The sequence below is a fragment of the Triticum urartu genome, chromosome 4A (assembly GCF_056163025.1).
Source record: "Triticum urartu cultivar PI428250 chromosome 4A, HENAU_Tu73, whole genome shotgun sequence".
Taxonomy (NCBI): Eukaryota; Viridiplantae; Streptophyta; class Magnoliopsida; order Poales; family Poaceae; genus Triticum; species Triticum urartu.
Window position 1 is genome coordinate 569,621,410 of NC_141876.1, and position 15,945 is coordinate 569,637,354.

Genomic DNA, 15,945 nt, shown 5'->3' on the forward strand with positions numbered 1-15,945 from the left:
CGCGGTTTCACCCATGTGATTATGGAGACGGGCTACCTGAAGATTGTTAATCTCTGGAAATATCACCACAATAGGGCTTGCTTTAGCTTTTGATTTGTTTGATGTTCAACATGTATCCAGAGCGGCCAACGTACCGGCCCATCTTTGTGCAAAGCATGCCTGCACGCTGATGGTAACCGAGAGTTGGACTGACTCGAAACCTTCCTTTCTGCTCATCAGTTTATTGGCTGATGATGCAAGGAGTTTTTTCGTTGAATAAAAGCTCCCAGGTTTGAACGCAAAAAGAGAGAGAGAGAAGGCGGAGGCGGGACGCAAAGGAAAGAGCAGATTTTATTATTTTTTGACTGGTGATGAAAGAGCAGATTGGTTCGTGGAGCGGTCGAAGTTGGAAAGGAGACGAATAGGAAAAGGTAGGGGCACAGTTAAAAAGACCAGCCAAATACCTAAAGAAAAGGAAAGACTAGTACTTGGCGGCCGTCGCCATGCCTACCTCTTCCCCGTCTTCCAAAATCATCGGCGGCGGCGGCGGCGGCCATCGTCGCGCAGGCCGTGTCCGGGTCGCACGTCCTCACGGTCGACGGGTACTCCCGCACCAAGGGGCTCGGCACAGGCAAGTACATCAAGTCCGGAACGTTCGACGTCGGCGGCCATCGCTGGTGTATCCTGTACTACCCCGACGGTAGAACCTCGGATGACGCCGATTGGATATCCATCTATCTACGTCTCGTTCACACCGATGCCGACGAGGTCAAGGCACAGTTCAAGATTAGTTTGGTCGATCAGCACGGGGAATCAGGGACATCATGCAGCAACGAAAGCCAGATATGCACCTTCAGAGTAAAAGAAGGACCGTGGGGCTTCGGCGTAATCAAACGTAAGGACTTGGAGGGATCTGTACTTGAGGGCTGATGCCTTGAGAATCAGGTGCGATGTAACGGTGTCAAAGGAGATCGTCACCGAGCTCATGGTCGCTCCGGCGGTCCTGGTGCCGCCGTCAGACATGCGCCGCCATCTCGCCCGGCTCCTCTCGGCCGGCGAGGGCTCGGACGTCACGTTCGAGGTCGGCGGCGAGAGGTTTCCTGCGCACAGGTGCATGCTTGCCGCCCGGTCCTCCGTCTTCAGGGCGGAGCTGCTTGGCCCGATGAAGGAAAGGACCGCAACTCGCGTACGGATCGACGACGTGGAGCCCAAAGTGTTCGGAGCCCTGCTCCACTTCGTCTACACCGACTCGCTGCCTGAGATGGACGACGGGGACTCGACGGCGATGGCTCAGCATCTGCTCGTGGCGGCGGACAGGTATGACATGGAGAGGCTCAAGCTGATCTGCGAGGAGAGGCTCTGCAGCCGCCACTGCAGAAGCACGGTGGCGACTACGCTGGCATTGGCCGAGCAGCACGGTTGCGGTGCGCTCAAGAAGGCGTGCTTCAGGCTCCTCACTTCTCCGGGGAACCTGACAGCGGCCACGGCGAGCGAGGGCGTTCAGCATCTGAGGAGCAGCTGTGGCTGTCGTTTATACTAGTATATCAGGAGTGCAAGCGATTGAAATCGATTCCTCCTTTTGTCCTTGTGTCCCATAATATAAGAGCATTTTTAATACTACACTAGTGTAAAAACGCTCTTTATATTATGAGACGGAGGGAGTATTTGTTTGCTAAAGAAACTAGTTCTGCGGCGCTTTTTCCCTGGATTTCTCTAGTGTATCATCAATGTGAGTAACCAACGCATTGAGATTGCCGGTGCCGTCGAGACATATCTGGGGACGAGACTTGGCTGCTCCTCGTGCGTGCGTCCATCCGTACTCCCGCATACGTGGCTTGATTTGATTGAAACAAAATAAGGTCCGGCCTCATTTTTTTAAATAAGAAGGGGAAGGAGGAGATGATTAAATTAAAAATAAAGTCATAGAATGAAGTCTGAGCATGGGAGGGAGCAGACAAGCCGGATCCCATATCTGATAGCATCTACTCCCAGTGAAGTGAAGTGTACAACTGAATGCGCTGCCGGCCGTTCCGCACCTCTGGCACTCGCTCCTATGCTTCGCCGCCACCACACGTCACATCCACAAAGGAAACGAGAGAGAGAGAGACGCCATGGCGACCGGCGTTGGCGGTCGCTGCCCCTCCCCCATCCTCGCGATCGCGTTGCTCGTCCTCTGCTTCGCCGCCCCACTGACGACGGCCCGGTCCCAGAGGAAGCCTGCTTGGCTAAAGACCATCCCCAACACGCCCGCAGCCGCCGCCGGCGTCTCGGCCATCGCCGGGAAACACTCGCCAGGTGCGTGAGATGTGCTCGATCGTCTCCTGCTGATGTACTGTACACTATACATATAAGAGAGTTACAATTCGGAAAGTATATATAGAAGATAAACATACATAGGGGATAAAATCCGACAAATCTGCAACAACTTCCGAACCATTGCAACCAAAATTTGGAAACTTGTCTAGAAAAGGAGGTAAATAATCAATCCTACTAACTTGATTTTTGCCACCAATTCGTACGTGCTGCCCTCTGGAAAGATAGCAAATAATTCAAATTTGTGGCTTCATTGGTGTCTGCACGGGATCGGGATGAGTTATAGCACCGGCCGGATCTCTCTTCTCTCAATCTGTCATCTGTTGATTGATCGCAAGTACTAGTATTGTAGTAGAACAAATATTCCTCGTCGATACACAACCAAAGTGATCGAGTGCAGTGCTGTATCCGGATCGGGGTCTGGACAAGCACACACTAGCCCTGCTGTCTCTACATCTCATATGCTCTGCTACTGTTGCTCATTGTAAGCACACCAGTTGGGTTTAATTTTTTTGCTTCTCCTGGAAGTATGTAGTATAGCCAGCTAGTGAAGGCCTTCTTCATTTTTTACTTCATCTGTTGCACGTTTAATTATTCTACTCTAAGGCCTCTTTTGGTTCATAGGATAGGATTGTCGTAGGAATAGAAATTTTTTTTGTAGGAAATGAGATGACATGTATCTCAAATCTTATGAGTAGGAATAGAAAACTAGATATCATTTGGTTCACACTGAAGGAATTTTTTCATTGAGTCTAGGCTCATTTTTATTTTCCTATAAATGTGGAGGATAGAAACTAATCCTATGTAGGAATAGGAATCCATTCCTATGAACCAAAAGGCTCTAAAGAAAAAAGTCCTATAAAAATCACATCCTCTAAAATTCCTCCAAACTAAAGGAGGCCTAAAATAGTTTCATAACGGTTGTTCTTTCTTACTCGATAGGCCGAATCATGGCTGACACGGATATCGAGAAGATCAGTTTGCCAGACGGGCTATGTGCTCATGTAAGTCATGATCGATGCAGCTCTATTGGAGAATGCTTCTGTTGTTTGCCAATTAATTTCTGCTACCCGACTATGGATGAGTGCAAAAGAAAGTGTAAAAAATCCTCATCTTCAGAACTACTAGCGATGACATTCTCTTCTCCTTTACCTACTCCTTAATTTTCCAGCCTAGTCAAATTGGCTTACAACCAAGATATGATGCCCGAATAAGAGCAATACATAGCAATTGTTGCTATTTGGTTTGGCAAATTGTATTTAAACCTTTACAATTATTGCCGGCTAAGTTCAAGTAATGCAACCTAGGTAATGCGAGGCCTAAATCAGAAGTGCTTTTCCTTGATACTCGTCCAGCAAATATGAACCGAGCTATTGCCATATGGGGAGAAGAGGCGACGAGTCTCTTTAAAACAAGATCTCTAAGTATGATGTAAAAAAATGTGCATGTAATTCAAAAAAAAAGTTCCTTACCATTCAAAAATAATAATATATGCTACATTTTACAAAATGTTCTCGCGTTTCAAACAAAATGTTTGTGAAATTTAAAAAAATGTTTATCCAATGTATTCAAATGTTCAAAAGACTAAAAACAATGTTTTGCAAAATATAAAATATGTTTCAACATGTATTCAAAATATATATTAAAAACAAGTATTTTAAAAATATGTCAATCAACCATTTAAAAATGTTAAACATATATAAGAAAATGTTTAAGGTGTATCCAAAAAATGTACAATGTGTGTAAAAATGCTCATGTTGTATATGAAAAATATACAGTGTGTTTGAGAAAATAGATCAATACATATATTTAAAAAATGTTAGTTAAAGGTATATAAAAATGTTTCTATTGTATATGAAAGATGTAAAATATTTGTAAAAAGGTAGAAATGTAAGGAAAAAAAAGAAAAATAAGAAAAATAAAATTGATGAAAAAACAACGAAGAAAAACAATAAAAATGTACATATAGACAAACAATGGAAACTGATGAAAAACCTAGGAAAGCCGTGCAAAACAGTGGAAACAAAAATCATGCTGTAGTGAAGGGTCGGTCTGGTAGAGCGCCTACTAGAGGCGATACAGAGCTCTGCTTCGCAGCAGGTGATATACAGCTCTGGCGGGAAGACACAACAAAACGCGTCCTGTCCTTCATGGACCAAGCGATGTCTCGGTTTGGGGCTTGAGGGTGCAGCGTGTTCCAAGGTGTTCCGACTTACGGAGTACAGTACTATATAATTGGAACAGGAATAGTTATCCTCCCCGCTTTGCCCTAAATATAAGGAAAAGCCCATAATTCGTCCCCATCCAAGCCGCACATGTTTGTTGTCGCCTTGCTGTCCGCACTCAAAATTTTGCCTAGCCCTACTTGGAGCGGCGACTTTGAAACGGTTTTGAGATTTGATATCCTCATCTTCTACCGATGGAGTTCCTTGGTGAAGACAAGTTGTCAAGGTTAGTTTGCTACATCGATGAAAGATATTATGCTCTACTCCTCCTGAATCGGCGAAGAGGCGAGCTCTTGACAAGGTTTTGGTCTGGTTTCGGTTTTACTTTTTTTCATTTTCTGTTTGTTTTTCCTTTTGCCCCACTATTTTCGTTTTCTGATTTCATTTTCCTCCTTTTTGTGTGTTTTAAGTTTCTTTTTTGTTTACAAATATATAAAGATTATTTACACATACCTGGATTTATTTTAATCCATGAATACAATTTAAAACTACAGGTACATTGTTTAAAAAGGCACAGCCACTTTGTAAGATGATTACATTAACATTTAAAAAGTAAGTCAATATTTCTGTAATTACATGAACAGTTTTAAAAAAATACACCAACACTTTCTAAAATTACATCAAAGAATACGTGTGGACCACATTATTTCAACTACATGAATATACAATGAACATTTTTGAATATACAATAGATATTTTAAAAATACACGATAAACATTTTTTACTACACAACGTACATTTTTTTACCACGTTCTATATGACATGCATGCAAGCGAAACAAGCATGCATGCCCTGGCTGGGTCAATCAATCCAAGGAGTAGATGATCTCCTCAAACGCTGCCACGTGCTCCTCCGCGACGGCCATGAAGAGGTCGACGCCGCCGTTCGCCTTGCGTGACGGCACGAAGATCATGAGCCCCTCAATAGGCAAGTCCGGCGGTATGAAGGCGGACGGTGCCCCGGTGCCAAAGTCGAGCTGATGAAACCTGAACCCCAGCCAGCTGTCCACCTCTGCGTCCGGGCAGAACATCGTGCCGGCAGCGGCCGCCGTCGCGACGAGCTCCTCCCCGTTCGCGTCCGCCACTCCGCCGAAGTCCACGAAGGACTGCACGTACTCGTCGTCGATGCGTGCCACGGCGTCGCGGATGGCGCCGACCACGCCGCCGTAGCTCGAGTTGAGGACGTCCCGGACCTGCAGCCTTGGGAAAGCCCAGAGCACCATGTTCCCGAAGAAGTCCATCGGCACGGGCGGGTTGGCCCTGCCCCTGCAGTTCACGGCCACCCTCACCTTGGTGAACTCCTCGGGCTTCAGCTCCCGCGCCGCCGTGATTTTCTTCCAGACGTGCGCGAGGAGACACTGGAACGTGCTGCAGCGGGCGCCGACGTGGGCTTTGAGGTCGGCGACGAACTCAGCCGTGAAGTGCACCGTGAGGTTTTTGATCCTGTCCATGGGCACGACGGCGTAGGAGTCTCGGTCTCCACAAGTGAACTCCCGTGACCGGTGGTCGAACACCGGCGCCGGCGTGCTTCGGGGCACGGACGTTCTCGCACGGCCGAGGAATGGGGTCGGCGTGGTGAAGTCCTTTCCCTCGCGCACCGCCGTCGCCCACGCGGTGAAAAACATGCTCATGGAGTGGCCGTCGGCGGCGTGATGGTGGGAGCATATGCCGACCACGAGACCACCGCACCTGTACCTGTTGAGCTGGATCTGCAGCAGCGCCGCCCCAATGTTCTCCTGCACAAGAAAAAAAAAAGGTACAATAAGCGGTTGCAAGCGGCCATGTGCTACGTTCTTAGTGCATGCATGCATGTAACGTGAGTTGTGGCACAAGCAAAATCATGTATATTAATACCTCTGGTATCGTAGGGTAGAGGTCCTCAGCGTCTCCGGCCATGCGGCCGTCGACGAGCACGTCCGCCAGGTCGACCGGCACGGCGGCCTCGATCAGGAGCACGCCCTCGTTGTTGACGTGGAGGAAGCGCCGGCCATGATCGTCGAGGGCGAGCCGCCCCGCCAGGTGAGGGTATGCTGCGATGGCCCTGAGGAGTCCTTCCTTGACCGCCTCGTTGGACGGCGCCGGCCCGGGGTACACGAGCACGGTGGGGATGAAGGCGTCGGCGGCGGCGCGGTCGAAGACGGTCAGCGGGACCTTCTCGCCGTCGAGCGGGTGCGGCACCGAGCACACCGGCTTCACCATCGTGCTGCTCGTGATCTCCATCGATGAGACTCTGGTATGTTTCTAGCTTTAGCTACGTACGTAGGTTCGCACTCTGTGATCTCGACTAGTACGTGTTGCACGCTTTGGTAAACGGGAGTAACTTGCATTTATAACTTTGATTGATGCAGAGCCGAGTCAGGGCTGGTAAAAATCCTGCGTGTTTTACTTTGATGCGGTCATGCAGAGCTGAGCGGAGCCAACGACTAAACTAGTGTGAAAACGAGTAGGAGATTGGGAGTACACTGTACCGTGGGTATATGATATGATTATTAATCGAGGTAGCCGTGGGTATACGTTGTTAGAGTCGGCAGTACTTTGGGCCCAAGTTTCTCCCTCATGAGACAGGATGAGAGCAACTGATAAGGCAAAGAAAGAGATTCGGGACGGGGTCTTATCCTGTAGTTTATACTTGGTGTATCGTCCATGAAGTTAAACTTGTGCTGCGAAAATGCTGGATAAGGTAAAACACTGTGGAAGGTTGAAGTGGCTTGCCCTCAATGGCCTTCATTGCAACTTAATTGCACCGATGGTCTCTCGAGAAACTTATTTGCATTTCTGGCCTCCGAAGGAGTGGCGTCAATTGTATGAGTGTGTTGCCAACTATATTGACGATTTGTAGAGTCGCGCCATCCACGTTGGCATAGCTTGCACACGCCGTTATTTCTAGCATCGAGGTATGGGATATGCTACCTCCGTTCGGGTTTATTAGTCCCTTTAAATTTGAAGTCGAACACTCAATTGTATGAGTGTTAGCGCCTCTAAGAGAGTGTGTTGCCAACTATATTGACCATTTGTAGAGTTGCACCATCCTCATTGCACACGCTGTCATTTCTAGCATCGAGGTATGGGATTTGCTACCTCCATTCGAGTTTATTAGTCCCTTTAAATTTGAAGTTTAAATTAGACCAGAAATTTAACAAACAATATATGTGTTTAATTAGGTATATGATGGGATAAATGTGAGCGACATGTTTTCAGATCCAGGATTTTTTAAGGGCTACGTGGATATGGTTCTCATGGTCTCCCCCAACTTCTTTCTTCGGTTTCTTGGCACCATGGAGGTGCTCGGGAAGTCTGGCGTGGTAGTCAGGGGAATCCATATCAAAGTTGTTTCTCAGTTTGTCTCCTTCGGATCCTGCTGCACAAGCACTTCAAAATTGATGGCTATTGTAATCCCTCGTGAAGATCCTCTCTTATCAATCCCTTTTCTTGTGCTTTGAAGTTGTTAAAATGCATCGGTTCATTGAGAGTCAAGGAACAAACGAACTTTCAGGAATGCATGATTAGTTGCTCCTCAAATGGCATTGCACATAGGGCATCCTATTAAAAAAGCACGGAGAACACAAATGGCATCCTATTTAAAAAAATACAAGAAGAACACAAGAATGCATGGTGGTTGCTCCTCAAATGGCGTTGTAGATAAGGCGTCCTAAAATGGTTTTGCATATACATCATCCTCAAATAGTGTTGTTACAGACGGCTGTGTGCAAAGGCCCGGGGTTATCCTCCTTTTCGGGGAAAAAATGGCGTTGCAGATATTAGTGCCACAAAAACGAGAACATGACTAAAAAGAGCCAAACAAAAGGTCGACACTAGTGGGATTCGAACCAAAAAATCTACTACTTAGTTGTTTCGTAGCTTACCTTTTGGAGCGGCCATACCATGTGATACATGGTGTGTAGTATATCATATACTCATGTACCTCAACTATTGTCTAGCCCCATTGTCAAGAGAAATAACGGCGTGTGCAAGCAACATCAACATTCAACAAGGATGGCATAATAACTCCATAAAACACAATATAATTAGTGCCGCACCCTCTGAGAGGCGCTCACACTCTCTAAATGACCCCAGTACAAGTGGCACATCTCCTTGGGGCCTAGAGATGCCAATAAATGTTTTGAGGGGCCATCTGTGTAATTAAGTTGTAATGAAGGTCATTTAGAATACATTATACGGGTTCCATGCTCTATTATCTTAAACTGGAAGTGGAATGGAGAGTTGCCATTATAATATCATTGGTCGGTATTAACCCTCACAGCACAACCTATAGTTCATAGACACAACACCATTAGCCATCCAGGTGTTGCCAGTTCACTAACACGGAGATATGTTTAATGCGAATAGAGGAGGAGGTTCTTGGGAAAAAATACCACCAAAATTTAGGTTAGCTTCAAATTAAATTCAAATAAAACATAAATTTCATCAAAACTTGTAAGAATTGAGTGAATTATGACTTGAATAACTCAAAGATAATTATTGAAATTTCCACAATTTTCTATATTTCAGGGAGATCCAAAAGTATTCGTTGCCGAAATTTTAAACCAAGACAGAAGGCACCCACATCCTCCCCAACTCATCACCCTCAATTTTTCTTTCCAGTTGTATCGCAGGTTCCCCTCAACTTTGGCAGCAGATCTAGCACCATGGCACAGAGAACCTTGGATCCATGCTCACCGTGTAGTCTAGTTTTCTTATGCTAAGTTTATATGTACCTAGAAGGGGTGGTGTTCTAGGCGGATGCTATGTCACATGGAGGCTCCATCCTTGTCTTGGCATGGTTGCCACTGTCCGTGCCAAGGCACTATCTACCTCATCATAACTCAGTGAATTATTATCGAAATAACTCCAAAACAATTACTAGAATTTCCAAAAAAAAGATATTTTGAGAAGATCAGAATAGACAGAGGACACCCATATCGTTCCCATTTCATCACCCTATGTCACCCCCCCCCCCCCCCCCCCCCCCCCCCCCCGGCGTCCGATCTAGCAGTACATACGCTCATCCTGTAGTCTTGGTTTTTTGTGCTAAGTTTATAGATGCCTAGAAGGGTGGTGCGATGGTGGATACAACGTTGCATGGAGGCATCATCCTTGTGTTGACAAGGTTGCCTTGACATGGTCGTTTTATGGTTTGACATGTTGTCTTGTTTTGCCGTTATTTTCATGTATGCTTATACATCTTTATCCGTTTTGCACAGGTCTGGTGATGAAGCAGCAATTCAACTACCTACCCCGACAGAGGTGTGTCTCCAGCAGCAGAGTGTTTGGCAGTCTCAGGTTGTCACACAGTAAGGTGGATGATTAAGAAAGCTCTTCGAAACCTTCAATATTACTATTTCATACCGTGCATGTTTTGTCTTCAACGACTTTTTCTCTAGAGGCATGGGGAAAAAAAAATCAAAGATGCAAAGGCCAAAGGTAGAGACGACCAACTCGAAATATTGGTAAATAAATTTGTTGCTGCTTGTACTGAGGTTAGAAGTTTTTGACCTATAGACATGGAATGGAAGTAGTCAAAGATATGGAGGCTAGATGTAGAGACGACCACCTCACATATGCTGGGTAGTTTTAGGAGAATTTGCTACCGCCGGCACTCGTATCATTTTCCGTGATCTACTTATAGTTACCCGTCGTTATTGTATCAAGGGTAAAACTAGAAAAAGTCAACTAGTAGCGACACCGAACCATGACTTGCTCTACGCTAGCTAACTCTCGGGTTGGTAGCTAGGTATCGACTGGTTCTTGGACATACCCTGCACACGCATGCATGCATGCTGCCGATCGATTGATGCGTGCACGTCAGAATTAGACAAAGGGTCCGTATAGATCTCAGTCGACTTAAACTTCGCAAAGTCTAAGTCGTCTGACGTCATATATAAATTGATCGCACGATTTAACTCCGTTCGCACGCCTGGAGTCAGTTTCCCCGTTCCTTTTGTGTTGGCCTGCGTTGGCCTGCGTTGGCTCATCACGTGGGCTGCTGTTGGGCTGTGTTGACATTGTCCATTTGTTGTGCCTGTGTTTTTCTGTTTTTTTTATTTGTGCTTTTTACTGGAATTGCTAGAACATTGCCCCGTTGGTGTGTTGCTACACAGCATAATGTAGCTCTTATTTTTTACGCTAGCATTGCTAATGCTCTGTTCCTTCTTTTTATGTCATCTTGTTTCTTTTTTAATCTTTTTTACATTTTTTTGTATTTTTAAATGATAAAGAAATATTTAATGCAACAAAGAAAAAAATAATAACAAACAAAATATAAAGAAGAAGACAATTTAATTGGCTGTGACCAACGAATAAGGCCGACTAGTGTGCAAATGGGTCAATATTATTTTAGAAGGGGAAAGAGTAATTTGCATGCGAATAACATGAAATTGTGTGCAACATATAATTGTGTTCGATCGAGGACATGCAATTGCATGCAGCTGAAATGTGTGCAAGTGGGTAGCTAGACAAGCAACTCATGTGGCCGACGTGTGTGCCACCTGATGGCAAATATTAAAAAAAGAAAAATAATTAAGTTTGCTGGCAAATATTTCAAATATGAATTTGAATCTTCCCTCATTCCTCACAAAACAATCAAGAGTTGCAATCTCTTTGAAGACATGCAATTATAGTCGGGCGATGCTTGCACTTGCGTGCATAGTAGCAACTGCAATTGCCTTCCTTCACCTGGACAGAACAGTACTGAGTTCGAGTTGCAATCAGAAGACGCACATGCAATTGCATAACTATTGGAAGACATGCATTTTGCAGCCGGGGTGAAGCTTGCAGTTGCGTGCCTACTAGTAAACTCCCTTCACAACAGCACTAAAAATGTGTCCGAGGATCTGGACAAGTAACTCTTCTCTCCTTCAATATGCTTTTTTGAGAAAATGAGCTCTGCTGTCAGAATCAGATACAAAAAACAAAAATTATTTTTTTCTTCATCCTTGGAAAAACAAAAAGAATGCAAAAAGAAAAAAAGGGAAAAATGTGTATGATTTCAAAAAGTAACGAAAAAACACAAACTGGTTGTGAGATCGGGATCTTGATTTGTGTTTGCGGGCATGGCCGAAAACGGGGGTGTTATGGTGCTCGTGTGACACATAGCGAGGGTAGGGGATTCACGGGGGAGCTGCCCCCCTTCCGACCAAGCAAAAAAGTCTAGTTGCGGAAAATGTTTGTAAAAAGACATGTAGTTATAGTCCAGGGGACAACGCTTGTAATTGCATGACTGGTTGCCCCCTTCTCTCTTGTTGCCGCCCCTCCGACAAAACAAATGCGCCTAGTTGCAACTAAGTTAGAAGACACTAAGTTACGACCATACTAGAAGACATGCGGTTGCATGAGTATAGTTGGACATGCAGCTGGACACCTCTCTCTCGCTGCCCCCCCTTCCGACAAAACAAGGGTCCCCCCTAGTTGCGACCAAGTTAGAAGACATGCAATTGCGTGCCCGTTGTGGGACATGCAACTGGCCCCATCTCTCGTGACGGCGTCCCCTCCAACAAAACAAGGGTCCGCCCCAGTTACGACCATGGTCGAAGACATGCAGTTGCGTGTCAAGTATGGAACATGCAACTGGTGCCTCTCCTCGTACAACAAAAAATGGAAATTGAGTTGCAACCAAGTTATAAGACATGCAGTTGCGACCACGTTAGAAGAATGCAGTTGCGTGCCCGTTGTGGGACATGCAACTGGTGCCCCTCCTCGTACAACAAAAAATGGAAGTTGGCTTACAACCAAGTTATAAGACATGCAGTTGCCACCAAGTTAGAAAGACATGCAGTTGCGTGCCTACTATGGGGCATGCAACTGGGCCCCATCTCTCTCGACGCCACCCCCTCCAACAAAACAAAGGTCCTCCCAGTTGCGACCAAGTTAGAAGACATGGAGTTGTTTGCCCATTGTGGGACATGCCAAGTGGCGCCTCTCCCCGCACAATAAAAATGGAAGTCGAGTTGCAACCAAGTTATAAGACATGCAATTGCGACCATGGTCAAAGACATGCTATGGCGTGCCTAGTGTGGGACATGCGACTGGTGCCTCTCCCCGTACAAAAAATGGAAGTTGACCTACAACCAAGTTATAAGACATGCAGTTGCGACCATGCTCAAAGACATACAGTTGCGTGCCCGTTGTGGGACATGCAACTAGCGCCCCTCCCCTTATAACAAAAATGAAAGTCGAGTAGCAACCAAGTTATAAGACATGCAGTTGCGACCAAGTTAGAAGACATGCAGTTGCGTGCCTAGTGTGGGTATGCAACTGGGCCCCATCTCTCTCGACGCCCCCGCCCCCTCCAACAAAACAAAGGTCATTCCAGTTGCGACCAAGTTAGAAAACATGGAGTTGGGTGCCCATTGTGTGACATGCAACTGGCGCCTCTCCCCGCACAACAAAAATGGAAGTCGAGTTGCAACCAAGTTATAAGACATGCAGTTGCAACCATGGTCGAAGACATGCGGTTGAATGCCTAGTGTGGGGCATGCAACTGGGCCCATCTCTCTCGACGCCGCCCCCTCCGACGAAACAAAGGTCCTCCCAGTTGCGAGCGAGACATGCAACCCTCCCCCTCTCCCACCGCACACTAACAAATCAAAAATCTCGGTTGCAGTTGGGTGTGTGGGCATGCAATTGCAGTCTGGTGTGTAGGCATGCATTTCCAGCCGAGGGCGACACTTGCAATTGCAGGACTACTGTCGGACATGCAATTGCCCCCTCTCCGACAAAAACATAAGGCCAGTTGTCGTCGAGAGGGGGATATGCAATTGAAGTCAAGGGCGACGCTTGTAGTTGCAAGCCTAGTATCGCACATGCAACTCCCCCTCCCTCTCCTACCGCCCACTTACAAAATAAATGGTAGTTGTAGTTGGTTGTGTGGGCATGCAATTGCAGTCAGGGGTTACACTTGCAGTTGGATGCCTAGTGACAAACATGCAACCGCCCTTCTCTCGACAAAAGACTAATAAATTACAGTCAATGGTGACACTTACAATTCTTCCTAATAGAAGGCATACAAGAAAATGTTTTCAAAGCAACAAAAAGAGAAAATATAAATGAATAAAAAATAAAAAGGAAATTATTTAGAAAGCAAATAAAAAGAAGAAAATATAAACAAAAATGAAACAAGAAAAATGGTAAAGAATATAAATGCAATATAAAATCAATGTCACGAGGACACCGATCTTTTGTTGTTAAAAATCACTTACAAAAAATTAAAAAAGAGGCAGGAAAGTAAAATACAAAACACAAAAATAAAACCATAAAAAGCCAGGCCATCACATATCCCTACCCACGCATAAAAAAAGAAGGAAAGAGTGAGCCAGACACACCCTAAAACAGCCCGTCACCAAAAAACCTGGAAGCAAACTGATTAGACATGAGAGAGAAAACAAAACAAACAAAAAACTAAGATATAAATAAAAGAGCGGGCGGCACTTGTAGTTGAGGTCCGATTGCTGGCGAATCGACTAAGACTTGACTAATTCTTGGTCGACTGAGAATAGCAAATCCACATAAAATAGATACTTTTTGAATTAGATATTTCCATCTAGACTTCTTTTAGACATACAGCTGCAGTTGGCGACAATTATAGTTGTGTGCAGTTGGAGTCGGGGACGATACATACAATAGCGTTTCTAGTAGTAGAATGCAAATGGCCCCTCCCCAGATAATATACCACCGAATTTTGTGGCATTGAAGACATGTAGTTGCAGTCCCCAACCCCTCTGGCGGAAAAACACCGCTGAGTTTAAGACATGCATCAGCCGGGGCAGTAGTTGCATTTGAGTGCCTATTGATAGACATGGAACTGGCCCCTCCCCAATGAAAAAGAACACTCCATCACCGGTTGCATGTGGGTGTAGATGTGAGTGGGTGGACGGACATGCAACATATTGTCATTTTTTCATTCGAGGTTAAAATACAAAACTTAAAAGAAAACATAGTTGTGCATGATATTGTATGTGGATGGACATGTAACTGGTAGTTTGATTAAAGAAACGGCAAAATTAAACGTAAAAAGTTGAGAGTTAACTAAAAGACAAAAAACACAAGAATAGTTTCAGAATGAAGAGAACTCGGGCAGGCGTGCTTGAGGTAAAAATAGAGGACACATTGTCGTTGAAAGTTAAAGTGAAAAGAAAAACAAAAATCACACAAAAAGGCCGACAGTATACAAGCCCCCTGCACAGAAACAAACAGTCGCAAAAAGGCGCAAACATGCAGCTCTTAAGCAAGTGCAGCAAACAAACCACATGCCCAACCAGCCATGCGTTACTTTGCCTCATTTTATACAAAAAATATTTTTTGGGCAATCGTGTCGCTTGAAATGTGAAACTGGCACACTAAAAAATTAAAAATAATACATAAAAAACGGTACAAAACGAAAATAACGACTTATTGGAAATTTTCTTAATGCACGTTTCACATTGAAAAAGATAGTGCAACTAGACAATAAAAAGAAGAAAAGAAGAAGTGAAAAGCAAAAACAAGAATACAGAAGCAATGATAGATGATATATTTTAGTAGATACATAAAATTATGAAGAAGAAAAAAAATAAAAAGTTGAAGTGAAATAAACATATAAATTAGGAAACAACAAAAAAGCAGATATTTTCAAGTAAAAAAGGACGGCCACTTACACAAGGAAAAACAACATGCTACAAAGAGAGTACGCAGAGCGGAATGTATGTGACAGGACCCCTTCCCCTCCCTAAGTCACGGACAGTAATGATGACAACTTCCTCTTCTAACTCTCTCTTCAACTGTAATAGTTTACAAAAGAAAAGAAACAGAACAAAAAAGCAAACAACAAAAATGGGCTGAACGCCTGCCCAGCCCATGGGCAAACCCGTGGCCCCGCCACAACAAAAGGAGCCCGGACCAAACAACGAAACGGGAAAGAAAACAGACCAGACGCATGCTTTAGCAGGCCGAATTGAGACAAAAAAGGTAAGCTGCGGGAATCTTGAAGGAACGACAATCCAACGGTTGAGGCGTCAACTGAGACTTTGTGAAGTCTCAGTCGACTGATTTTTAGCAGCTCCGTTAGACAAACGCCGGTACCTCTTACAAGACCAAATCGGGGGTTCGTATGATGCTCCATCTCCGGTGCCGCGCCGCACCCTGCCCTGGCGTGCGTCACAAGAACCTACGGCCTAACCACCGGTCGGGATGACCCTGCGACGGCGAACATCGAGCAGGCACACATATCCGACGATGGAGATGGTCGACGGACGATGTTCCCCAGGAGAAATGACGTGCCAACTTCTTATATACACTAGTAGAAAAAGGATCAAATGTGAAGCACACTAGTGCCGATTTGAATTTGAGCCGGCACTAACGTGACCATTAGTGCCGGTTCCAACGGCTAGGCGGGCGGGCATTATTAGTACCGGTTCGTGGGTAACCTTTAGTACCGGTTCATGCCATGAACCGGTACT

The 15,945-nt window shown here is 45.3% G+C and overlaps 1 protein-coding gene, 1 long non-coding RNA gene and 1 pseudogene across 2 annotated transcripts; 2 read left to right on the plus strand and 1 right to left on the minus strand.

Annotated features, from left to right (window-relative positions):
- Nucleotides 1–528: 528 nt before the first annotated feature.
- On the plus strand, nt 529–1,519 carry LOC147976705 (BTB/POZ and MATH domain-containing protein 2 pseudogene; annotated as a pseudogene).
- Nucleotides 1,520–1,971: 452 nt separating this feature from the next.
- On the plus strand, nt 1,972–3,443 carry LOC147976706 (uncharacterized). Its single transcript, XR_015602170.1, has 2 exons — nt 1,972–2,274; nt 3,235–3,443. It is a non-coding gene; the product is annotated as an uncharacterized LOC147976706 (long non-coding RNA).
- A 1,339-nt stretch (nt 3,444–4,782) lies between these two features.
- Nucleotides 4,783–7,263, minus strand: LOC147976707 (tryptamine benzoyltransferase 1-like). The gene is made up of 2 exons (XM_087519828.1): nt 6,326–7,263; nt 4,783–6,252 (listed from the first exon to the last, which is right to left on the minus strand). Exons 1-2 carry the CDS (start codon nt 6,734–6,736, stop codon nt 5,323–5,325), a joined length of 1,341 nt encoding a protein of 446 aa, XP_087375954.1. The 5' UTR covers nt 6,737–7,263; the 3' UTR covers nt 4,783–5,322.
- Between the last annotated feature and the right edge of the window lie 8,682 nt (nt 7,264–15,945).

Coding starts and splice junctions, on each gene's coding strand:
- LOC147976707 (XM_087519828.1), bottom strand. CDS start 6,736: ATGGAGATCACGAGCAGCACGATGGTGAAGCCGGTGTGCTCGGTGCCG. Junction 6,253..6,325: donor TGCCACAACTCACGTTACAT/GCATGCATGCAC, acceptor TTTCTTGTGCAG/GAGAACATTGGGGCGGCGCT.